The 22,189-nt window shown below is 49.9% G+C and overlaps 12 protein-coding genes across 13 annotated transcripts; 5 read left to right on the top strand and 7 right to left on the bottom strand.

The window, feature by feature from the left end:
• The first annotated feature begins 1,037 nt into the window (after positions 1-1,037).
• On the top strand, positions 1,038-2,373 carry PPTG_01684. 2 transcript variants are annotated; one of them, XM_008895066.1, is made up of 4 exons: positions 1,038-1,198; positions 1,286-1,394; positions 1,454-2,063; positions 2,129-2,373. In XM_008895066.1, exons 1-4 carry the CDS (start codon positions 1,121-1,123, stop codon positions 2,286-2,288), a joined length of 957 nt encoding a protein of 318 aa, XP_008893314.1. In that variant the 5' UTR covers positions 1,038-1,120; the 3' UTR covers positions 2,289-2,373. The 2 variants fall into 2 exon arrangements, with proteins under 2 accessions (XP_008893314.1, XP_008893315.1); XM_008895067.1 differs by lacking the exon at positions 2,129-2,373 and having other exon boundaries at positions 1,454-2,127.
• PPTG_01683 (hypothetical protein) lies at positions 1,942-2,757 on the bottom strand. The gene has a single exon (XM_008895065.1). The coding sequence runs from the start codon at positions 2,633-2,635 to the stop codon at positions 2,375-2,377; it is 261 nt and encodes an 86-aa protein (XP_008893313.1). The 5' UTR covers positions 2,636-2,757; the 3' UTR covers positions 1,942-2,374.
• Positions 2,758-2,837: 80 nt separating this feature from the next.
• On the top strand, positions 2,838-3,927 carry PPTG_01682 (hypothetical protein). The gene is made up of 2 exons (XM_008895064.1): positions 2,838-3,327; positions 3,392-3,927. The coding sequence occupies exons 1-2, from the start codon at positions 2,971-2,973 to the stop codon at positions 3,584-3,586; spliced, it is 552 nt and encodes a 183-aa protein (XP_008893312.1). The 5' UTR covers positions 2,838-2,970; the 3' UTR covers positions 3,587-3,927.
• On the bottom strand, positions 3,700-4,259 carry PPTG_01681 (hypothetical protein). The gene has a single exon (XM_008895063.1). It carries the CDS (start codon positions 4,182-4,184, stop codon positions 3,921-3,923), a length of 264 nt encoding a protein of 87 aa, XP_008893311.1. The 5' UTR covers positions 4,185-4,259; the 3' UTR covers positions 3,700-3,920.
• A 499-nt stretch (positions 4,260-4,758) lies between these two features.
• PPTG_01680 (hypothetical protein) lies at positions 4,759-5,084 on the bottom strand (the record flags this gene model as incomplete). The annotated part of the gene is made up of 2 exons (XM_008895062.1): positions 4,759-4,869; positions 4,944-5,084. 2 exons carry the CDS (start codon positions 5,082-5,084, stop codon positions 4,759-4,761), a joined length of 252 nt encoding a protein of 83 aa, XP_008893310.1.
• A 221-nt stretch (positions 5,085-5,305) lies between these two features.
• PPTG_01679 (hypothetical protein) lies at positions 5,306-6,328 on the bottom strand. The gene is made up of 2 exons (XM_008895061.1): positions 5,644-6,328; positions 5,306-5,573 (listed from the first exon to the last, which is right to left on the bottom strand). The coding sequence occupies exons 1-2, from the start codon at positions 6,028-6,030 to the stop codon at positions 5,430-5,432; spliced, it is 531 nt and encodes a 176-aa protein (XP_008893309.1). The 5' UTR covers positions 6,031-6,328; the 3' UTR covers positions 5,306-5,429.
• Positions 6,329-7,873: 1,545 nt separating this feature from the next.
• On the top strand, positions 7,874-9,046 carry PPTG_01678 (ubiquitin-60S ribosomal protein L40). The gene is made up of 3 exons (XM_008895060.1): positions 7,874-7,946; positions 8,239-8,434; positions 8,507-9,046. The coding sequence occupies exons 2-3, from the start codon at positions 8,245-8,247 to the stop codon at positions 8,701-8,703; spliced, it is 387 nt and encodes a 128-aa protein (XP_008893308.1). The 5' UTR covers positions 7,874-7,946; positions 8,239-8,244; the 3' UTR covers positions 8,704-9,046.
• Positions 9,047-9,840: 794 nt separating this feature from the next.
• PPTG_01677 (hypothetical protein) lies at positions 9,841-9,996 on the bottom strand (the record flags this gene model as incomplete). The annotated part of the gene is made up of 1 exon (XM_008895059.1): positions 9,841-9,996. One exon carries the CDS (start codon positions 9,994-9,996, stop codon positions 9,841-9,843), a length of 156 nt encoding a protein of 51 aa, XP_008893307.1.
• Positions 9,997-10,857: 861 nt separating this feature from the next.
• PPTG_01676 (guanine nucleotide-binding protein subunit beta-like protein) lies at positions 10,858-11,971 on the bottom strand. The gene has a single exon (XM_008895058.1). It carries the CDS (start codon positions 11,918-11,920, stop codon positions 10,967-10,969), a length of 954 nt encoding a protein of 317 aa, XP_008893306.1. The 5' UTR covers positions 11,921-11,971; the 3' UTR covers positions 10,858-10,966.
• Positions 11,972-12,171: 200 nt separating this feature from the next.
• On the top strand, positions 12,172-12,660 carry PPTG_01675 (hypothetical protein; the record flags this gene model as incomplete). Its single annotated transcript, XM_008895057.1, has 1 exon — positions 12,172-12,660. The coding sequence occupies one exon, from the start codon at positions 12,172-12,174 to the stop codon at positions 12,658-12,660; it is 489 nt and encodes a 162-aa protein (XP_008893305.1).
• Positions 12,661-13,967: 1,307 nt separating this feature from the next.
• On the top strand, positions 13,968-15,152 carry PPTG_01674 (hypothetical protein; the record flags this gene model as incomplete). Its single annotated transcript, XM_008895056.1, has 1 exon — positions 13,968-15,152. One exon carries the CDS (start codon positions 13,968-13,970, stop codon positions 15,150-15,152), a length of 1,185 nt encoding a protein of 394 aa, XP_008893304.1.
• Positions 15,153-20,926: 5,774 nt separating this feature from the next.
• On the bottom strand, positions 20,927-21,106 carry PPTG_21093 (hypothetical protein; the record flags this gene model as incomplete). Its single annotated transcript, XM_008895546.1, has 1 exon — positions 20,927-21,106. The coding sequence occupies one exon, from the start codon at positions 21,104-21,106 to the stop codon at positions 20,927-20,929; it is 180 nt and encodes a 59-aa protein (XP_008893794.1).
• Positions 21,107-22,189: the final 1,083 nt, after the last annotated feature.

Here is a 22,189-nt window from a genome sequence, read left to right as displayed (position 1 = left end):
AACCATCGCAATTGGGCTTCTTGTATCATACGAGTCGGTCAGGTGTTGGTGGACGTGTGACTCTAAGTAAAAATTGTGTGCAATCCGCGCCGTCCGATCGAGCAGCAACAGCAACGTGCAGTGAAATGCAGGTAGTAGGTAGAAGAGAGCACAACGAGTGGGGCTCCTTTGACTCCAAAGCACCACGTTTTGAGGTCCATACCACAAGCTCGAGCCATTACTACACCGCTAAACGACTACAAACCACTACTACTAACAGCAGTGTCCTGACAATAAGGCATCAAATGGCCTTGAATATCCTGGCTGTATGGCACGATGAAGCAAGAGACTGCCCCTTGTCGCAACAATAGAGCACTAGCTTGCTGAATTCTTGTAGAGGGTGGCATGGTATCCGATAACGTACCCTGAGAAGACTTTAGCATACTACGTTGTCAGTGAATGAACGTACTGAGCGAATATCCATCGACATCAGGGAACGACCGGTCTATCTCGCATGGACGAAAGGTTGGGCAAAAATCGCTCAACGCACACAGTGTTGCCAAGGTTGAGGCATGAACGTCGCGAAGTCGGTATGGCCAGGTTCGCTGGTATAGGAACAGCATCGTCCTACATGTAAACAGTGTCCACAACTGAAAACGTTTGCCTAGGTCATTCAAATTTACCACCTGCGGCCTCGCCATTCGACATTCTACATGGACCAAATCTAGGATGTTTCAGCCATGCTTGTTGTTGTTATAGATAATCGCGAAGCATTTCAAGACTCGGCTGGAGAGCATAAATGTTGTCGTTGATATTTTGAGTGACAGGCAGGCAGAAAAACCTTCTGGTATTAATAGTAAGTAAGCTTAGTGTGTTTTTTTCATCAATTAGATAATATTACTATTATGGGAGTTTTTAGACTAGTAATACTACACAAGATATTACTAATTTGTGCCGACTTCTACTAATTACTAATATTTGCGGGCAAAATTTAAATTAAAAAATCTTGATATGTACTTCACTTTAAGTAACATTACATCAATATATTGCAATTGCTACTTCAGGATGGCTATCGATGTGCGACACACCACGGCACTCCTCTCGAAGACGAGTTCCTGTTCGCGTCGAGCCAGCCTGAGCCATGGCTGCGAACCGCACGGCCGACTTCACGCAACTCTGCCAGCACTATGCAGCCGCAAAGGGAAGTGCTGCTTTGCAGGTATACTCGTCTCTCTAGCATCTTCCAATACTCATCTCCCACCGCTACATATAACTCACAAACTTTATTCTCCTGTCCACGTCATAGAAACCTGTGCACACGCCGCTTCAAGAGAACGCGCAGTTCAACGCCGCAGCCTCCGATATCTCCAAAGAAGTCTACCAGGCCTCCAAGAGATTACAGCAGCTCACACAACGTATGTGCTTAATTTGCTGCAACAATGGATACAATGATGCTAATGCTATGGGTTTGCAGTGGTGCGGCAGAACAACATGTTTAACGACCCGACAGAGGCCATTAATGAGCTGGCGGCGCTAGTGAAGAAGGACATTACAGATATCAATATGCAGCTCGACAACCTACAGGAATACATCAATAGTAAGCGGCAGTCGGCGCCCTCGAGACAAGCGGCCAAGCACTCGGATGCCATCGTGTCTTTGATGAAATCCGAACTCATGGCCACGACCAGAGGCTTCAAGGATATTCTGGAGGTCAGACAGGATAATATGAAGCTGCAGCAGAGTCGACGTGCTCGGTATGGCAAGACAGCGTCCAGCGCACTGGGCAAACCTCTGGCCTTCAAGGCCCCACAGCCCCCAAGAAGTAACAATAGCCACACCGGTAGTTTGCAGGAAGTGAACCTGTCCAACACGCTACCGCGTCCAGGAGTTAGTACGGGTGACAATACGGAGATCCAGCCCCTCATCACTACCATGACACAGGAGCAAATCGTCGCAGAGCAGCAGAACTACACCGAGTCGAGAGCAGAAGCTGTGTCCCAGATTGAAAGTCACATTGTGGACATCGGGCAGCTCTTCGGACGACTGTCGACGTTGATTCACGAGCAGGGAGACCTCGTCAGGAGGTATATTCTTGCTTCAGAGGATTAGTTTATATTGGAGGTTTCTAACAGTGTATATGCTGCTGTAGAATTGATGACAATGTGGAGGAGTCGCTGGTGAACGTGAGCAGTGGAGAGCACGAGCTGCTCAAGTACTTCTCGAGCCTGTCGAACAATAGAATGCTGGCGCTCAAGATCTCCGCTATCTTATTGGTCTTCCTCATCTTCTTCATGTTCTTCTTAGCTTAAATCAAAATAAACCACGAGTGACCAACTATCGTCATGGAGTCCATTATAACGTTATTTCGCTTCAACTTGGCACTCAGCGATGACATTTAGTGTTTATCATGTTCGTCTTCGTCCGGTTTAATGGCGATGAAGCCTCCGAGCGCCATTGCCACGACAGTGGCGCCCTGGGCGAGCACACGTAGACGCATGAATTTCTGCTGTGTGGCAGCGTCGGCGGCGCGGCGGAACGAGGCCAGACCGCCCATCAGCACTCCTGCCGTGGCCAGACAGCCCAGCGGCACTAGCGGCTCCTCCTGGCAGCGACGCTTCATCTTCTGCCAGCCAGTCTCCATCGGGAACGCGTTCATCTTGATAGCTTTATCGAGCTTCTACTGCACCACGCGAGTTGATGAGTGCGAGCCATTATCGATATGAAGGATGCTGGTACACTGTACTATGTGACCAGCTACAATTCAGTCACGAATTGCGGTATCGAATTGCGTGTGTCAAGCCAATCCAAGAGCGATTCGAGTATCGATTTACAGCAGGTATAACATTTTGATTTTGTATCGACATGTGCTGTACTTTACTGTGTGGATAGAAAGGTATGTATTTTCAGCAGTAATTCACTCTCCACCCCTGAATTCAAACGAGGGGGCCGGCCTTACATTAGCCAAGTGACCTTCGCCACCTTTTCGCTAAGATGCTCCAGCTCCGTAAGCAAGTTGTGCGCCGCGCGCTGCAGACGCGTGCCATTGAATGGACCGCCATGTCGCAGAAGCTGACGGACCCGCGCGCTCGTGCTGCCCTCGACAGCCTGCGTGATGTGCACGGCCAGATCGCCGCCGAGGCCCGCGCCTACGTGAAGGAGCCCGAGCCGATCGACTTCGACTACTACCGCTCGGTCATCAAGAACAAGGAGCTGGTGGATGCCATGGAGGCTAACTACAAGAGCATCTCCTTCCCGACCATCACTCCCGAGGAGCTGGACGCCTCTGCCAAGTCTGCTGACCTGCCGGAGGAGCTGCGTCTGAACGAGCAGGAGACTGTCGACAAGCTCGTACGTTGTTTATACAATTATTGCACTTATTGTATAATACTAACGGATTTTTTTGTGAATACAGTTCGCCCAGCTGAACGAGAAGGTGGCGGACTCGAAGGCCCGCATTGAGGAGCTCAAGGAACTCATCGGTCTGATGGAGGAGACCCGCACGACGCTGGCTACGACCATGGACGAGGTGACGGCCATGTACCCGGAGGTTGAGGAGGAGATCGACGATGAGATCGCCAACCTCGAGTGGGAGAAGGACACGCAGTAAGATGCTCTTCATCTAAAGACAAGAGAAAAAAAATCTTGGACACTGCAGTCTTCTACAGGATACACAGATGCAAAGTGGACGAGAGAGGCTTGAGCAAGACGAGCAATTGAGCACGTACAGTACATCTCGGCTCTCGTGGGTTGGTGTACTCTTTAAATGCCAACTCTTCTCAACACGCAAATTGAAGTGGGTTTGCATGTGTCTCGCTCGCTGGCTCGTCCGTCTTTCACGTTAATCCAGTGATGTCTGCAGCTCGTAACAGGATTGATTCAACTATTTCAAAGCACAGCCCCACCACCTTAGCATAAAGCCGTGTATTAGACCATTCTTTTAGTTATTCGCGCGTGCGGTAGGCTTCCGGTACGCGGAAGAGCTGCTTGGGGTTCTTGGCTAGTTCGGTGTCCACGCAGGTGTTGTACGCCAGTAGAGCGTCCTTGCACTTGTCGAGGGCTACATTGCCCGCCTCCGGGTCAGACTCACCCTTGGGCTGCTTGCCGTGCTCGTAGAAGCACGCGAAGAACTTGGTCGCCACCTTTTCGCAGGGCTTGGGCACACGCGGGAAGTTCTCGCTCACACGCAGCTCCGTCGTGTCCGTCATCGTCGTCTAAAGGTCGATCAAAGTGTATCTGCTGATTGTAGGGTGGAGGTTTGAGTTTGCGAATAGTAATCGGCCTAGAAACGCGGGCATACAAACTTCAAGTCAAGGATTTGATGAGTGCATTGGCAAGAACAAGATGAGGTACTAAGCAACGAGGGATCTATAGCGCAAGTCCGAAATGTCTTTGTTTGTCCTGGTTTACTTTGGATTGACGTCCAACATTCGGTCTCTCTTAATCTATCTAGCACACAGTGCTGACGGTGTCCGACGTCTAAGTTTCATCAAGTCTCCACCTCTCGCGCTCTGCTGCGTCCTTTTGATCTTCTTCTTCGGCCGATCGTCTGTGTCCTGAAATGCATTCGATCGGCCTGTTATCTATTTGCATGAGAGCACAGGGGATATTAACTGCTCAGTCGTCAGATCGGCGAAAACTCCAGGGTGTAAAATGTAACAGAGTCAATGATGCACCACGCAATGCTCTTCCAGTCTCTCAATTGATAGCATGTACCAATGCAACTCGTCGAGCACCACGTGGAGCATCAAATTCTCAATATGCGAAGCAGAATTGTAAAACTTACGTTCCGTCGTCGTCTTCGCCGTCGAAGTACAGGAACTCTGACGATGTGTTGAACGCGACACCTGAGTCCAGGAACGTCGCGAGAGCGGCGCCCAGCGGCCGAGCCACCTAGTTCACCCAATAACCGACACTTAGCAACTCTGACAACTTCAAAACATCATCGCAATACAAACGCGACGTACAGCGCTGCCAAAGCGGTTTTTGCTGGTCTGCACCAGCTTCTCGATAGTGGCCGAGTTCTGCTTGCCCGCGGAGGAGCGCGCCATTGCCCTGGCCACTGCACGCGTCATCTTGAGCCGCTGCCCGAACCGGTAGTACGTCATGGCGTCCTCCTTCCTGTCTTCCTGGTGGTACAGTTGCTGCTGGAGCTACCGACTGAGCGGGATGGAGACAAAGAATTGGTGGCCGCATGTTGCGCTGCTGCGAGACATGTACCGATAAAGTGGTACATAATTGAACTGCATTGTGTAAGACACATTAGTTATGCAAGGATGTGTAGCCATTCCGGTCCACTACAGCACTGCAGAAATGCTAACGTGAACATGGTAGCATGATAAAGTGGTGTGCATTTATAACTATGAGCATTTCTCCTAGGCTTTATAGTTTGACAAGGCCTCCGTTGAACGTATAAATATGGCTTGATCTTGGTATTGCGATGTTGGACTTCTTCACGTTTTGTGAGTTGGAGATGCATTACTGGCAGGTGCGAACCAACCCCAAGCGGGATCGCTGCATTGTTCTCCGGGTGGACATTTGCCTTCGTGCAAACAGGACCAAACCTGCTCGACGTCGTGTTCTTGGAATTGCAATTCCTACAGAAAACACACAGTTTAGCAACGCTACAGTGTTACGTTCCTCGCAAGAGTTTGAGAAGGATCCAACCTCGTGGTGGGTCTTGTCGAACACGGAGCTGGCGCGCGAGCGGAGTCCACCGGAGCTACCGAGTGACGATTCCGTGCTGGCGGAGCTGGCGGCGGCGCTATGTCGTAGGTCCTTCTTCGTGTCGATCTTGAGCAGTCCAAGGTGCAGTGCAGTCACAGACCGTGCAATCTCGTCTTGTGTTGCTCGGCCATTGGCTGGATTGTCGTCATTTTCTTCGTCACTGTCCTCGTCGTATTGATAGTATTTGGCTACAGAGTAGCTCGTGAGCCCCACCACGACGCCCGCAGCGATCGCCGGGTTCTCGCGGAGCCAACGCACGCCATCCAGCACCTCAGCCGGTGTTGGTAGGTATGATGGAGATCCTATTTTTGTAAAAAGCTTCTCCATAGCACACTGCTCGCTCGTAATGCACTCTATTCGTTTTCTTCTCTTGGAGCCGTTGAATTTAGTTATGACTGTGCACTAGGACGAAAGCTGGTTTTACAGCTGGGTCAGCGAGGTAAGATGTTGACGCGCCGACCTCGCGATGAAATTCGGGACTCGTAACGGTTACTGCCCAGGTAAGGGCTCTCGTGGATCAGGCTTGCTGCGCTAAAACTAGACTCTTTGCCATCTTCATCTAAGGTCCGCATTGAAGTATTCAAGTAGGATAGCACATGGCCGAAGCAGCCTCGAAAGTCCGGCGGTCCAGGGCCTCGTTAAAGCGGCCTGAGCGACGGCATGACGGCCTTGAAATGCAAAGTCCATCCATGTTCAGTGCTTGTGTTTGAAGTTTGCCATGCACCTTTTGGCGAACAGTGTTCGCAAACACGGCGGGTCCTAAAGGGGACAAGCCGCACCCGCTTCTGAACGGACGCGTCCGCCGACTCAGTGCCGCCAGCGCCGACTGACGGCTGACGAGCCTCGCATTGGCACGTACTACGTGACGTATCCTCCGAAGTCTAACTAAGCGGGTGACAAGTGATGATCATCGGCGTAGTCTACAATCCCATGATCTCTGCGTTGCCCACAACTTCAACTTGGGTCGAAGCGGTTCTATTATGGCGACTACAAGCTACAACTACAACTCGCGCGTGTTGCAAGAGCTGCCTCGCAACCTGGAGCTTTCTCGACAGCTCGTTAATATACATACATGCAGCATATGCCGAGGCATCTTTGCATGTCCTCCTTGTGTAGACAATCTTGTTAAAACATGTCACGACTACCAATATCTTTTGAATTGACATTCCATTCTTGGGGCGACTAGTGAGGCCAATGCGATGAAATGTACGTAGCTTGACAACCAGCGATGACAGGGCATTTTTCACGTGAACTTCTTTCCGGTGGAGGCACTTCGCACTGAATTATCTCTCAGCGTATCGATCACGATTCAGGCTTCTGGATGCACCAGAAGAAATCAAACTAACAACAATCTCTTCGCAGGTAAAAAGTTCTTGGTGCATATTCCGTATCGGATTAATACGGATCACCAATGCAGGTGAAATTGTCTTTGAATTCAAGGTAGCCAAAACCACGGCAGAAGTATCAGGCTCAATTGAAAACATTGGTAGTATCATTATTTCTTAGATAAAAATACCGGAAACCGAAGTGTTTCATTCGCTGCCTGAGTCGACCTTTTCGTCATGTTCTCTATTAGTTTGGAAAGTGCGAAACATTATCCGGTCCATGAGCGGACCGGTGACGCCGTTGCGACCTTTATATGACGACTAACGCTAACGTAAATACTATAGCATAACTTCGCACTGGTCCTTTGGGAATCGGGCTTTCACGTTAAAGCCTTTTCTTATAAACGTAGAGACACTGGTATCGTAGCCGACTTTATATGGTTTTATGAATATAATTTGACAGTATTCAGTGCCATGTGTTCGTTTTGCCACGATTCCATCCTTTTTGTCGGCGAACAGTCCGACTTCCTGGCTTACAGCTTTTGCTTCCAAGTTGGATGTTCCTTCTATTTAACTTCGTCCTGGATATTTTCGCGGTTATGGGAGGACCCACGGCGGACTCACCGTCTCCCTCGTGCTCTTCGCTAGCGTCTAAAGCTTCTATGAGTGCTTGCTCTTGGTCAGTCAAAGGTAACAGCAACAACCACTTCAACTAACCTTTTTCAAGTTTTGACAACCCCTACCCTCATTGAACCGGTTCAGTGAACCGTGGACCGCCATTTGCTCCTCGACATTTTCCTCTCTTTTGACTGGCCGATAGTGCTGCGGGTGCTTGACTTGGCTTTTGTATGCTGTGACTTGGTTGGTCCGAAACCTCTGTGACCTCCTCCAGTGGGCATTCATTTTGCGAGAGGAAAGGTGCGTTGGCGCGTCAATGAGGCCGCTCTGGTCGCCTGTTCCGTCGTCTACAGGCCCCGTCATGCACCCAACGAGCTACTAGAGTCTGTGTTTATGCGCTGTCCATCAGCTCGTGCAAACAGCTCCATCAGACTCGATATACAGGCACAGGATTAGCACACACACACACACAGCGAATTGTTCATACAGGGCAGCGGGGCGTGATTCTAGACGACAGATTGGCGGCGAGAGCGTGGAATTTACGCGACGAAATAGAAAGCTGACAGGAGACTTTATCGTTGGCGTATTACAGGGAATCATGCAGATCTTTGTGAAGACCTTGACGGGCAAGACCATCACGCTCGACGTGGAGCCGTCGGACAGCATTGACAATGTCAAGCAGAAAATCCAGGACAAGGAGGGAATCCCGCCTGACCAGCAGCGCCTGATCTTCGCCGGCAAGCAGCTCGAGGACGGCCGCACGCTCTCGGACTACAACATCCAGAAGGGTGCGTGGTTAATTAACCGCGTTATTATTAGTTAAGTTGATAAGCTAATCTGTTGTATGTTGTTAACTGCAGAGTCGACCCTCCACCTGGTGCTGCGTCTGCGTGGTGGTGCCATTGAGCCCACGCTCGCCGCCCTGGCCAAGAAGACGAACTGCGAGAAGCAGATCTGCCGTATCTGCTACGCGCGTCTGCCGCCCCGTGCCACCAACTGCCGCAAGAAAAAATGCGGCCACAGCAACCAGCTGCGCATCAAGAAGAAGCTTAAGTAATTGCTCGGTCAACTGCTCTTGGCTTTTCCTCCTCGCGGAAACGGGAAGTGGAACGTACTCTCAAGAAACGCGCGACAGCAGTTTGCAGTATTGGTTTTCGTCGTTTAGGCTGCTGGTGGGTCAATGCGTCTTTCGCTGACTTGGTGCTCTGAAGGATGAACTACTGCTATGCAGCGAGGAACTCAATACACACAACTGTCGTTGCGTTCGGCCCCTCTCCAATCATACGGTTTTCTGTATTTTTTTGTTAATCTTTTTTTTTGTTTCTCGTAATATTTACTCAAGAATGCACCGTATCAACGATGACACAACTAAATGGTATTCTGGGTATGAGATCGAGGAAGTGCTGCATTCAATTTGAATCGTGCTTACCATGTCAAAACGTCCCAACTGTTGACTCCTTTTATCGAAACGCGTTTAACTTTGACTCTTTCCTTGCACTTCTCCCAACCGAAATCCAGCAGAAGACTGACCTTTGCTCACCACATTGGTTATCCTGCAGGTTTCCACGTTCTGCTCTTCGACGACGAAGAAAATTTCCACCTCGTCAATTTGAGGCATCGCGCTGTCCAGAAGGGGGTCGAGAAGTGTTCTGAAGTGATGAATGAGGTAACTGTTGGTCGCTCTTAGTCACTTGGACAAAACGATCCAAAAAATTCTCCTTGTCGATATAGGCAGCGCCGTAACCCCCTTGATTGTTTTTCTTCGGTTTCAGCCAGCACGTCCTCGGTAGCAGTGATAGCTTCTTCGGGTTATCTACATTAACAATCGTGCTTTTCGGAAAGTCAAGTTCTATTTTACCTTTCTTGACAGTAAGTCCGCGTTCCCGAATGCAAGTAACAAAGCACATTTCCAAGATCCACCCGTTCATCGCAGCATTCGAGTTATTTTTTTTTCTGAAGATGAGAGAAAGTCTTTTTATCAACTCAAGAGCCTCCAACAACGGCAAAGAGCGAAGTAGCATCCCGACAGTATCCTTTCCAAATCTACTGTAAAGTCGATTGATCACATCAGAGCCAACTGATGTGATACTGTTCACAGCTTCGACTGCTTGAGCCAATGACTCCATCGCGGTCGTTGTTGAGTAGCCAAACATGTATCAAGCGTTACCACCAGCAAAGTAATATTTTGATTTCACTAAATATCGTCGTGGCACTGGATGAGGCGCAAGTAATATTTTGATTTCACTAGCGCCTCATCCAGTGACCACGACGATACAATGTGCTCCTTGACCTTCCAATGTGCATCGTCATCCAGCTGAACTTTTCTGCGAGAAGTCATTGCTGTCACCATCACAAGTCGACGAGTAGCCGAGTTCTTTTGTAGACGCGAGACACAGACGCTTTGCTCTGAGCTATCGTCGTCTGTCACTCCATCAATAAATACCAAATGCCGCTTTGAATGCTCAACGTGACCCAATACCTTTATCAAGCCCTCGTAGTAAGGGAAGTCCACGATTCCAGTTCTCTTCGTATTTCCTTCCAGTCGAACACAAAGTAGAGGTGTGCTACGGTTAATATGAACCCATGTGATGACTCAATCGGTCGGAACAAAGCAAAAGCAGCAAGCAGTAGTTGACTTGCCCGATCCAGGTGGGCCCAAAACGTAACTAGTCATTCCTGTATGCAAGACATCGTCTCGGAGAAAAGCCAGCAGCTTGCCAGCTTCATGACGAAGATACAAGCACAATTTTCCCCTGGACGTTCACGCAGCCCAAAACCCAGCAATAGCAGTTAAATCAAGCTTGCAGACATTGTCTTCATCAAGCGGTATCGTTGTAGCAGCCTTTGCGCGGTATGTTTCGACGCAGCGGCACTTCCACGATGAGAACATTCTCTATAGAATCACCATACGAGGCAATTGGTAGATCCTCATCCAAAGGCTGGCGTGTTGAGCTATAATCACGTCGCTGTTTTCGTAGATGCACATTTGACTCGGCTTCTCTAGATGGCCAAGCATGTCACCTCGCGGCCGGTTTCCATCGTCACAATCGGAGTAAATTTTGCGGCGAAAGACGTCAATATCCTCGAGGCCAATAGACTGAATCGCACTTGGTGCCAGTTCCATCGTCCACCAACAGATACCAAATTGTCCGAGACATCACTTTCCGACAGTTGAACCAAGTAATGTAACATTTGACAAGTAAACATAAAGTTGAGAGTGGAAAAACTCCAGGATGTCATGTTGAAACCAATTTCTACACTACCCCCTAAGTTTCCCTACCAGCTAGAACCTTATACGACAGCTAAGGCCCTTAAGACGCTTAGTTGCCCACGGCCCACACGCGGACGATACCGTCGGTGTAGCCCGAGAAGAGCACAGAGCCGTCGGCCGACCAGGCCAGCGAGATGCAGTGCGGGGGCTGAGCGTACTTGCCCTTGGGCTCCTCGATCTCGGGCTGCAGGTCGTGCACGACGATCTTGGACTCGAGGTCCCAGATCTTGATGCCCGACGTGGTGGCAGCGCACAGCCAGTAGCGGTTGGGCGAGAAGATGAGAGCGTGGATGACGTCGCCAGCCACCAGCGAGTACAGACGCTTGCCCTCGTTCAGGTCCCACAGGTTGGCAGTGCCGTCCTTGCCACCCGAAGCGCAGATGGATCCATCCGGGGACACCGTAACCGTGTTCAGGTAACCCTCGTGGCCGAACAGGTTGGTGCGGAGCTTGCAGTTGGACAGGTTCCAGATCTTGACCACCTTGTCCCAGCCGCACGACACGATGAGCGGGTTGGCAGTCGAGGGCGAGAAGCGCACGCACGAGACCCACTCGGTGTGGCCGTCCTCGGTGATGGTGTACTTGCACTCACCCAGAGTGTTCCAGAGCTTGACGGTCTTGTCACGCGAGCCCGAAACAATCTGACGGTTGTCGGCGCTGAAGGCCACGGACAGAACGTCCTTGGTGTGTCCCACAAAGCGGCGCGTCGTGATGCCCGTGTTCAGGTCCCACAGACGCAGAGTGCCGTCCCACGAACCGGACAGAGCGAACTGGCCGTCCGACGAGATCACCACGTCCTCCACGTAGTGCGAGTGGCCCTGCAGGCGGCGGCGAGCGAAGCCGTACTCCTCACCGTCGTTGGACAGTTGCCACACAAGCAGCGACTTGTCGCGCGAGGCGGTCAGAAGCAGGTTGGGGTTCTCGCGGGTGGTGGCGATGGCCGTCACGGCCTTGCCGTTGTGGCCGTCAAGCTCGGCGCGCGGGTAGATGCTGGTCTCGGCCATGGTGGAGGTTTTTCCAAAGTGGGGGGAGTTTACGGTAGGGCACCCCCCCCCCCTTTGAATGACCACCAGTCAACAGAGACAAAAACGATTGGATGAAAAGTTTAGAATAATCATCGGATTACACAGGTATGCTGTTGACGAAATGTAGCCATGTTTTGTGCACAGCCCAGTTCTCATCATGTACATACGCTTGGAAATTTGTCTCTAGCGTCCATAAATCAATCCGACTCCCTCTGCACACTTGTCGAATAATGCGTCTGGGGCAATTTGTAGTGGCGATCGTGGCTGTTCTACTTGCTGGCGTTGCTGCCGAGAGAAATCGTCATAATTTGTTGCCGCTTGACGATGTGGAAAATGAAGAGAGACGCGAGTCTAACAATGGAGCCATCACATCTGGACGCGCGGTCTCCGTGACAACGACGGCGGTCAACAACGACGGGGGCGGGACGGTGACTGTCGCGACGTACAACAATAACGGACTGTGGCAGCGGATCAAAAGGTGGTGGAAGAAGCTGATCGGGTATGAAGAGCGCCTCCAACTGAGTGACCGGTCGTCCGGAATCGGACCTCGTGTAGGCACTGGAGGCACGGTTGTCATTTCTGACAATGATAAGGGAGGAGGTACAGTGACTGTCACGGTTTTCAACAACAACGGTCTCTTCCAGAAGATCAAGAGGTGGTGGAAGCGCATCTTTGAGCATGAGGCTTCCAGATCGGCTCGACGTCTAAGAGCAGTGTAAACTGTGAATGCCGCTGCCGAGCTCGATAGTTCGAGACTATTTTCAATAATTGAATTTCAGAGATCACAGTTAGCATAAAGTTTCATCACCATCAAGGCCTTCGCTAGCTGAGACGACATGCTTTTTAGCTTGTAGTTTTGTTGTTGAGAAGTCGATCACGCTTGCTTTAGTCTTCTCAAACGTACTGTTTAGTCGCACAGTGATACATTCCGTCTCAACACTGGCAAAAATTAATAGCGCTAGATAATCTATTCCTCTACAAAGCAATTTAGCTCAGAAATGAACCCTAAGAAATAATCAGACCTTAGGTTTTAATTTGATATATTTATTTGAATGAAGTGCACCTCTGTAAGCGTAAGGGTTCAAAACACTAACATGAAACAACATACAAAGGGCAAAAAGTCATGCATTTCAAGTTATAAACTTCTACTGGTAGTTAATCACGAGAGTAAGATGGTCAGAGGCTGTGTTCCGATTTTTCTCTTTCGTTTATTTTTTGAGTGAGCATGGAAGCTATGTAAATGAAAAAAATGTGAGCCATTCTCGACGTAGGGTAATAAGAGTTATCGCATTGCTTCCTTACGAGCGTCACTGCAAATTGCAATCGAAAGGAAACCTGCTTGCATCTCCAACGCAGCTACCAAGCTCTAAGTCACCAATAGAATCCGTCACTTTACTGCCGTTATATCTGCGGTGATAATCTTGGGAATTGGCGTCCACTTGCAGCCGCCGGCGGGCTGTCGAGTGGTTCAATACTTGCAAACGTTCGTACTGATACACATGCTTGCCAACTTCGAGACAAAGTGTCAAAGTCCGCGAAAGCTCTGCGAGTGAGAATTGACGAGCCCCGTCTGCAAGTATCTCGTAATGATCTCGTAATGGTGTGCGGATCGTGTTCTACGCTTCCAAGTATCAGAGTCAATGCGGGAGAAAACAACGGCACTGTCTTTCGTCATCGCTTGGAGCTCTGTAGCTCAAGAATAAAACTACAAAATGGCTGTTTCATTAAGAATATTTGTGAAATACAGATATCCTGCTTATTTTTTTACCACGCTTGCTGAAAATTGAAGAAGTGCAAGCTTGATTTGGGAGGTCACCAAGATGCAGTTTAGCTTAAATATTTTGGGTTGACGTGCGAGTAAGTACTACCGTTTGCTTTTACAAAACATTATTGTCCAGCGTGCCATTCACAATTCAACTAGTGCAATATCCTTTCTCATGATGAAGAAGTTTTTGAGATTAACTGTATGATCATTTTCACCGAATGCAGAGCGTCTCATTCTTCTTTTCGTTACCGAAACGACAACATGGAGCCTGACGAGAGCAACGCCATTCGGTGGGTTGGCCTCCAGCTTGGAAGTGTTGCGTCTGAAGCCTGTGTGCAAGCAGTGAGTTGCTTCCTAGGGATCCGCGATGTCGAATACCGTGGAGATGTTCTCTTGAAGAACTTGCTTTCTACCAAGCGAGTGCAACTACTCGCAGTCCAAGATGCGGTGCTCCGCTTCTTGGTGAGTCTCCCGCACCAGGAATGGACTGTCATTGGCTGCGAATTTCTACTTGAGACTGGTGGCCGGTGGAATGCTGTTGCTGTGGCATCACTGCTGGACAAAGTGATGGCTCAGGCGCAGGACAAGACGCTGATGCTTGCTGAAATTTGCTGGATCCGTAGCGTGTCGCCCTCCGCTCGAGCACTAGCCAGTAATGCTCCTGTTACAGTCTCTTCAGTGTTGAATAACGACATGCTGTTCGCTGCCGAAGACTACTTCCTGTTCGATGAAACTCGCCGATGTGTTTTCTGCTGGGCTGACGAGTGGGAAGCTGATCAAAGCAAGGAGATCTGGCGGTTTGTGCCCGCCGGTCCCAGTTTCACGGACTTTTACATCCTCAATGTGCACTCGCAGGAGTACTTGTTCGCGTCTAACGTTGCTGCTTTGGAGTGTGCTGAAGGTTATGGAGAGAAGAGGGCGTTTACGTGGCGTGGAGGTGAGCTGCCAAGAGAGGGAGGATTGTGGCGTTTGATCCCTGTGGACGGGGCCTTTGCTATCTACAACGTGTCCCAAGACACGTACTTGATCTCGCCACCAGCTACGGGTTCTGCCTTCCGTCGTTTGGTGCTCACAAGCAAGTATCGTCCTCTGGATCAGTCGTGGAATGAGTGCCACACGTGGGGCATCAAGCCAGCGGCCCCGTCGCTGCTGGAACGAGGCCTGGACGCTTTTTTCGTGAAGGACTACACCGCCGCAGTGGACTTGTTTACTTCTCTTTTGGATACTGAGAAACCTTCTCCTGCTGCGAGCATCAAGGTCTATTGGTACCGCATGGTGGCTAACTTGAAACTGCAGAAGAAGGAGCTGTTCCGTGAAGATGCTGATCGGCTTGGAAAGGTCGGAGGATGCCCCAAGTTCTTTCTGGAGGTCACCAAGGATGTCCTGGGCGAGGACTTGACCGTTATCGAGAGTACCGAACTGGCGCAGTACGTTCGCTCTAAGTAAGCTGTCAAGGTCTGGATGAAGCGCATACTTTGTCGTAGTTTGAAAGAGAGTGGAGATGCGTAGAAAGACAAGGTCTGCGCAACGAGACAGCTTCGTGTTTATTTGTTTGTATCTGTCAGTGTATAGTTTCAAAGTCGCGCATTCGATGTGTAGGATTTTACGGGATCTTGATGACTTCTTACGTTGTAAAAGGTTCTTCTGAGAGTGACGATAGCTCGTTCGAGCACGAAGGCCGTGTCTTCGAGAGCCCCGAGCAGCGTCTGATGAAACCCAAATCAAAGTCGGTGACGGTCCGGTTACGCGTTCAAGTTAAAGATGGAGGCGTGTAGTGGGTCGAAACTCGAACACACGCGAGGGAAGCTGGCGCTTCCGTTTAACCTTGATCTATTGCTTGCTTGTTCTGAAGTAGAACACAAACTGCCCTACTTATCACTACTCTGAAAAGGAGAAAAGCACATCGTCCTCAACTATGTATATCTCGTCTATGCCAGCTCGGCCGCACGTCCTGTGCGGCCCAGTGCAGTGGGCAAGGCTTGGTCTCCAATGCACCAGCCACTACACCGCCCCATCAAGCCTTGACCACTCTATGATGCCTTGAACACACAAAGCCCAATCATGTTGCTTGAGTGTTGCTCGAATGTTTTGCTTGAATGTAGAAGTTGCAGTGATCATCATTCTGGCGGACTTCAACTTGCAACTGTTGCAAATCTGGTAGACCGTGTCACGTGTTTTAAGAGACTGCCTCCCTTAGTTCGCTCAGCGTACGCACGGATCATCACTGGTATGTCCTTCCAGAGTGATTGCAGCGGTTCCCATGAATCTTCAATGGGCTCTAACCCTTTCCACGACACAAGAAGCTCGTAGTCCTTCTTAACTGCGCACCACCTGTGCTCCTTGAGCTCAGCGACCGTCAGCACAATTCCTTGAGATGCAACATGCTCGATAACTTCCTCAGTCACTTCGAAGTCCTTGTCAGCGTAATACTTTAGCCGAGACGCATGCACGTCCGACTCTGCACCCGTGGCGAGGTGTCGGACCACAAACGAGTGCACATCCGCTTTCACGATCTGGTACGATCAATCCACGTCACCAATAACTTGTCTTGATGCTTCTGGTCTACTCGAGAACGCAAAACGAAGTCACCTACACTGAAGTTGGCCTTTTTTGCACCGCGTTGTCCCTTCTTGTTCCTCTGGGTCTGTCGGTCTCGCTCTACTGCCACGGCTTTGTGCATGACGTGGATACTCTCACGAAGATCACGTAATTTCCTGCCTATCACGTCAGGCTGACTGGTCATGTCAATGATTTTTTTCTGCTGGGATTCCACGATGAAATCCAAAGGGCTCGGTATCGGTAGTCCACAGAAGAGTTCAATAGGTGCCTTGTTGCCCAATGAGGGCAGCGGGGTGTGGTTTATGTTTGCCCGGAGCAGTGGTACCAGTGAAGTCCAGTCTTTGATGTTCTTTTTGTGCTCTAGACACATCACTCTGAGTACTTGGATCACGTCACGGTTGACACGCTCGATACTACCGTTGATCCAGGGACTGTACGCCACGGTGAACTGCTGCTCGCTCTTTAGCCGCTTGCACACCTCGGCGACCACCTCGTTCTTGAAGTGGGAGCCTTGGTCGCTAATCCAGACGGGCGGAATTCCGTACCTACTGTGCCAATCTAGAATAGCTTCTGCAGCCACGACACTTGTAGGGACAGCACAGGGCATCAATTCACAGTAGTGAGTAGCCTCATCTTTGAGTACCAATAGATACCGGTCACTGCCGAAGGAATCACCGACAGTGAGAAAGTCCCAATGCAAAGCACCGTTACGCTCGTAACATCGGTACGTCTCGCTCCAAGGTCGCTGCACTATCTTACCACCCTTGACGTGGTGGCAAAGTAGACAGGAAGCAAGAAATTTGTCCACTTTACTACGTAAATTGGCCACATAGAAACTTCTCTGTAGTAGTTCCATCATTGCCGCTCGTCCTCGATGTCCTTGTGCTCCACAGTGAGCCACAATGAGTAGTCGTTGAAGTAAAGTCTCTGCATTGCCAGGAATCCACAGTCGCTGGCTGTGGTACCAGCCCTTGCCAGTCCCACGGGTAAGGAATTTGCTGGGCACAGTGTCTTTGAGTTGCTCTTGAGTTCTAACAATCTCATCCAGTGTTGGCCACGAAAAATCCGGGTCATCAAGCGGCCTTATGGCCGCAGCAGCAGCTCCTGCTACCGCTTTGTTGCTGTCAGTTCCGAGGTTACCGCGCTTCTGCCGTGTCGACGGGGTCCTGTCTACCTCCCCTCTTCGGTTGTCTTTTTGGGTCGTTGGGGTCCTATCTGCCTCCCCTCGCCTGCGCTTCCTCTTGTTCAGCTGGGTCCTGTCTTCCTCCCTTCTCCTTCGTTTCCGTAGCACCATGGCTCTCAGAGCCACACCGGGTTGGTGATTGCCAGCCCACCTTGACACCATGTCCGCCCACACATTGCTTGTACCTTCAATGTGTTCAATTTGATAGCGGTATTCCATCAACTTGACGGCCCACCGCAGCAATTTTCCACGGATATGCTTCTTTACCTCCTTTCCAGGCGCAAAGACGTAAATTAAGTTTCGATGATCGCAGAACAAGCGGAATCCTTGGGGCCGCAGGAGCAGATGACTGAGCTGGTCGCATGCGCAGATAATCGGGTACGCTTCTTTTTCAATAACGCTCCAATTGCGGTTTGATCCAGTGAATGTTCCACTAACACACACTAGAAGCTCGTGGTTTTGCTCTGCCACAGGCTTTCCAGCTTGCCATGCTCGTACTTGGGTTACAATCAAACCATAACCAACGTCCGAGGCGTCAGTGATCAAGCACATCTCAGCATCTGGGTGGGGAAAAGCTAGGACGGCAGAGCTTTCCAGTTTGCCCTTGAGCTCTTCAAATGCTCGCCGATCTTCATCCACAAACTCCAGTCCAATGCCTGAGGCCACTCGCTTCGTACGTCGCGTCGCTGACGCTAATGCAGTGTCTAGCTTTTCCTGCAACGGCTTAGCCACTCTCGCAAAGTCGATCACAGTTTCACGCATCCAATTAGCTGCGCAGAGGAACTGCTGCAACTCGCCAGCGTTGGTGGGGTACGGTAGCGACGTCAGAGCTTTAATACGTTCAGGGTCATGGCTCACTCCGTGGCCGGTGATAATCTTACCGCACCACTTCACCTGAGGCTCGTACAAACTCGACTTGGTGACGCTCAACTTAAATCCAAAGAAGTCTAGGAGTTCAAACAGTCTCTCGAGTTTCACAAGGTAGGTCTCAACATCTACTGCGTACAGCAGAAGATCGTCAATCCACACGAGAAGGTGTTGGTGCAGCAGCTCACGTAGGCAGTTCTCAATCGTAGCCTGAAAAAACAGCGCCGCGTCACAGCTTCCCTGTGGCACACGCTTCGGTGTGTAGATCCTGCGATCCGTCATGTAGGATAGTATTTCCTGACATGCCTCGTCCAAAGCAATCTGCCAGTAACCCTTGATGAAATCGAACAGGCCGAAAAACTCACAGTCACGCACTAACTCCAAGTCAACCTGCGGGTTTGGCATCACACCCACAATTCCTTCCACTTGAATGTTCACCGGTTTGTAGTCGGCCGTTTGTCTGTAGTCAGTGCTTCCAGGTTTCCGTACCGGTAGAGCAGGGCAAGCCCACCTGCTATTGGGGTTCTCGTAGATCCAGCCTAGTTCCTCCAACTGCTTGTTAAAGTTCTCCATAAACAGTCGAACTTCCGGTGGATACTTCTTCGCCTTGCACTTGTAAGGTTTGGCACCTGGCTTGAGCCGAATCCGCATCGGCGGAACACGAGCAGGAGGGTCGTTGCCAAGCTTCGACCTCCAGATGTCAAATCGCTTTGCAATCCGCTGCAGTTCAGCCAAGCGACTCACTGGAAAACCACGGGCTTTGGCCTTCTCAACCATTTCATTCACTAATTGCTCCAGTTCATTACTCAATTCCGGTCGGTGACTTATTTCAGGTTCGTCAGGTTCATCATCATCTTCCTGCTGACCCTGTAGAGCCAACATTTCCAGCTCTTTGTCCACGTCGATGCCGAGAGAAACTAACATGTCCCTGCCGAGAAGAAATTCCTCGAGTTCACCAGGCACAATAAGGCACTGCACCGGTGAGTTAATTGAAACTGGTCCTGCTGCAGTCCTTAACATGACGTGAACATTTACTGCTCGTCTCACATCCACATCGCCACTCACTGTTGTGCAAGGGATCGGAGTCTCCAACTCCACGCACTCAATACTCGGGCACAACTCCTTCAATTTTCCAAACACACGCTCACTAATACTGGTCATCGTCGCTCCACTATCCGCACAGAGGGGAACGCTTAGCACTCCTTCCAATAGCACCGTTCCTCCTTCTGAGGGAAAACACTCACGAACTCGACACAGTCTAGCCACGTTTCTTCTGCTGTCGGGCTTTGAATTCGGCACGTCGCTTCTCACGGATGGCTGCTTTGTCGGCTTCAGTCGCTGTCGGACAGTTGATAAATTCGTGCTCTCCTTCACAATGAAAGCACTTTTTGGGATGTGGCGGACGGGAGAACTTGCGCTGCTCAGGAACTTTTGCCGGGACTGCAGCACTTCCTTTAGTACCAGACGTAATTCCAACCGTAATAACTGGTTTTTTGCTGTTTACCTTCAAAGTTCCCTTCTTGCTGAAAGCCTTACCTTGGTTTGCATCCTTGACGTTCATCTTCTTCACAGCACGGGTCTCCTTCTCTAACTCGAGAGCCAAGTTGTTCACGACAGCGTACAACTTTCGAATAGTCGATTTGGCTTCGCCACTGCGATAATCCAACTCATTCTTCACCTTCTTCTTCAAAGGTCCGGGGAGAAACTTCACAAGTACCTTACATTTTCGTTTGACCCCGTCCTCACCTAAGAAGAGATCACCAACACCGTTTCTTTTGATAATCTCGTTCGCCAGGTGGAAATATGCCGTAACACGGGCTTCAACATCGGAGATGGTCAAGTCAAACTTCAATTCGTCACTGAACAAGTCGTCCATATCAGGTAGTTCCTTGTTCATAAAACTTGAACTTGCCGTGATCTCCTTGATCTTCTCCATGAGAAACGCGTCGGTCACACTCTCGGGATATGCATCCCAACGCGTCTCACACATCGTCTCGAGCAGGTTTTCATCAAACGAGTTACGCACTGAGCGCATCACCGCCTTGACATCTTCGTTAGCTGCTCTGCATCTCGCTACGATGACAGCCTCGTACTCCTTACGGAGTCTCAGCCACTCCAGCAGCGCTTCACGCGATACATTAGCGATCAACGGGGCGTTGACCATGGCGAAGATCGGTTGAGGTACACGCGGCACAGTCGTCGACATCACGGCCGAGTTATCCGTGCTCGCATCACCTCCGATTTGCTCGTCCTGGTGACGAGCGGTCGTCTCTTGGTTCACTTGACTTGCCGTCATTGTTCTTGTGTTCAGTCGCACCTTCGCAACTAAAGATATCTTTGTAGTGGGTCGAAACTCGAACACACGCGAGGGAAGCTGGCGCTTCCGTTTAACCTTGATCTATTGCTTGCTTGTTCTGAAGTAGAACACAAACTGCCCTACTTATCACTACTCTGAAAAGGAGAAAAGCACATCGTCCTCAACTATGTATATCTCGTCTATGCCAGCTCGGCCGCACGTCCTGTGCGGCCCAGTGCAGTGGGCAAGGCTTGGTCTCCAATGCACCAGCCACTACAAGGCGTTTGAAATAGGCGGAATATCGACCCCACTGCTCTAGATGCACTTCAATTCCTTGCTCAACGCCGTCATCGGCGCAGCCGAAATAGGTGGTCGTGGCGGGGAAAGCACACGGATGTCGGCAACGGACCCTCGAGGCACTACGCATCCGATCACACCAGAGGTCATACTGCGTGATGCTTCACAACGCTCGAAGATGTTGAAAATACGGTTCATGACAAGTGATCACGACGCCCCTTTTTTCTCCAACGTGACTATGAATACAATGGAATGCATAATCGAATACATTTTAGTGTTAGCATCGCTCTTTTAAGCACGCTTATCAAAGTGGTGATGATGAATGATGGCCTTCTTTTTTGATTAGTTACATTTTCTGAAGAAGCCTTATTTGCATGAAAACACGAGACACACAAGCACGTTTATCAAAATGAGACGGGACCGTAGTACGTCGTGTATTAATAAAGTCTAGCGATTAGATACGGAGTATCCTGCATGGCAGCACAGACATTATATCGTTCCGAAATGTCGACTGAGTTACAGGTAACATTAGTAGACCTTCATGAATCCGTCAGTTTGGATGGTCTTCGTTCAACTTGCTGTGTGTGCCGCGTCAAATAGACTTAAAAAAATCTGTGAGCCTTATTATGAAAGCGCGGAGGGAGCTGATGCAGCAGTATACGGATACTGGATGCATCTGCCTAGCTTGTATTTGACTTGGTCCTGAAATATGTAGATAATGCAGCCTACAAGCTATTACTACACATCTTCTCCGAGCCCCAATTGCTTGCGACCTTACTTGGCGGCAGCAAAAGAGTAGCTAAATCAGGAGCACCAACCCACAATGGCCATGCCTCTACGTACGCTACTGTGTGTAGCAAATAGGGAAGGTTTTTCTTGTGTCGTATTCAGACATGACATAGATTTATTAAAGGATAGTTTATTTAGGCTTAAAATCAGACCAGCGGTCATAGCATAATCGCTTGATTTGCCAGTGGTAGGTATGCACGAGCCAGCAGAGGGTACGAAGGTACTAATAATATTCCTTTGGGGAATACTTTAGGATGAGCGTCACTTCTCAATTTACCGCCAAACGAGCAGTTAACATTATCATTGAAATGTGTGTCTTGCTCCAACGAGAAGTCTGACAGCTTTTCGACTGCTGCATTGAATTATACGACGACAGAGAGCTCGATAATGATGGAATTATCGCTAACTGTAAATGTATGTCCGACCTAAATCCTGGTCGTGTCCGAACACGATAAAAAAAGAAACAGTTAAGCAGCGAATAGAATTGCCCTA

This window comes from Phytophthora parasitica (genome assembly GCF_000247585.1).
Source record: "Phytophthora parasitica INRA-310 unplaced genomic scaffold supercont2.3, whole genome shotgun sequence".
NCBI lineage: Eukaryota > Oomycota > Peronosporomycetes > Peronosporales > Peronosporaceae > Phytophthora > Phytophthora nicotianae.
The sequence above is the reverse complement of the archived record's forward strand: the minus strand, read 5'-3'. Positions and strand labels throughout refer to the sequence as shown.

Excerpts from the sequence above, each read along its gene's own strand:
- PPTG_01682 (XM_008895064.1), top strand. The coding sequence starts at position 2,971 with ATGCTCCAGCTCCGTAAGCAAGTTGTGCGCCGCGCGCTGCAGACGCGT. Across the intron at positions 3,328-3,391 it reads AGGAGACTGTCGACAAGCTC|TTCGCCCAGCTGAACGAGAA; the intron begins GTACGTTGTTTA and ends TTGTGAATACAG.
- PPTG_01676 (XM_008895058.1), bottom strand. The coding sequence starts at position 11,920 with ATGGCCGAGACCAGCATCTACCCGCGCGCCGAGCTTGACGGCCACAAC.
- PPTG_01683 (XM_008895065.1), bottom strand. The coding sequence starts at position 2,635 with ATGAACGCGTTCCCGATGGAGACTGGCTGGCAGAAGATGAAGCGTCGC.
- PPTG_01679 (XM_008895061.1), bottom strand. The coding sequence starts at position 6,030 with ATGGAGAAGCTTTTTACAAAAATAGGATCTCCATCATACCTACCAACA. Across the intron at positions 5,574-5,643 it reads TCGACAAGACCCACCACGAG|GAATTGCAATTCCAAGAACA; the intron begins GTTGGATCCTTC and ends TGTTTTCTGTAG.
- PPTG_01678 (XM_008895060.1), top strand. The coding sequence starts at position 8,245 with ATGCAGATCTTTGTGAAGACCTTGACGGGCAAGACCATCACGCTCGAC. Across the intron at positions 8,435-8,506 it reads GGACTACAACATCCAGAAGG|AGTCGACCCTCCACCTGGTG; the intron begins GTGCGTGGTTAA and ends TGTTAACTGCAG.
- PPTG_01684 (XM_008895066.1), top strand. The coding sequence starts at position 1,121 with ATGGCTGCGAACCGCACGGCCGACTTCACGCAACTCTGCCAGCACTAT. Across the intron at positions 1,395-1,453 it reads ATTACAGCAGCTCACACAAC|TGGTGCGGCAGAACAACATG; the intron begins GTATGTGCTTAA and ends ATGGGTTTGCAG. Across the intron at positions 2,064-2,128 it reads CAGGGAGACCTCGTCAGGAG|AATTGATGACAATGTGGAGG; the intron begins GTATATTCTTGC and ends ATGCTGCTGTAG.
- PPTG_01681 (XM_008895063.1), bottom strand. The coding sequence starts at position 4,184 with ATGACGGACACGACGGAGCTGCGTGTGAGCGAGAACTTCCCGCGTGTG.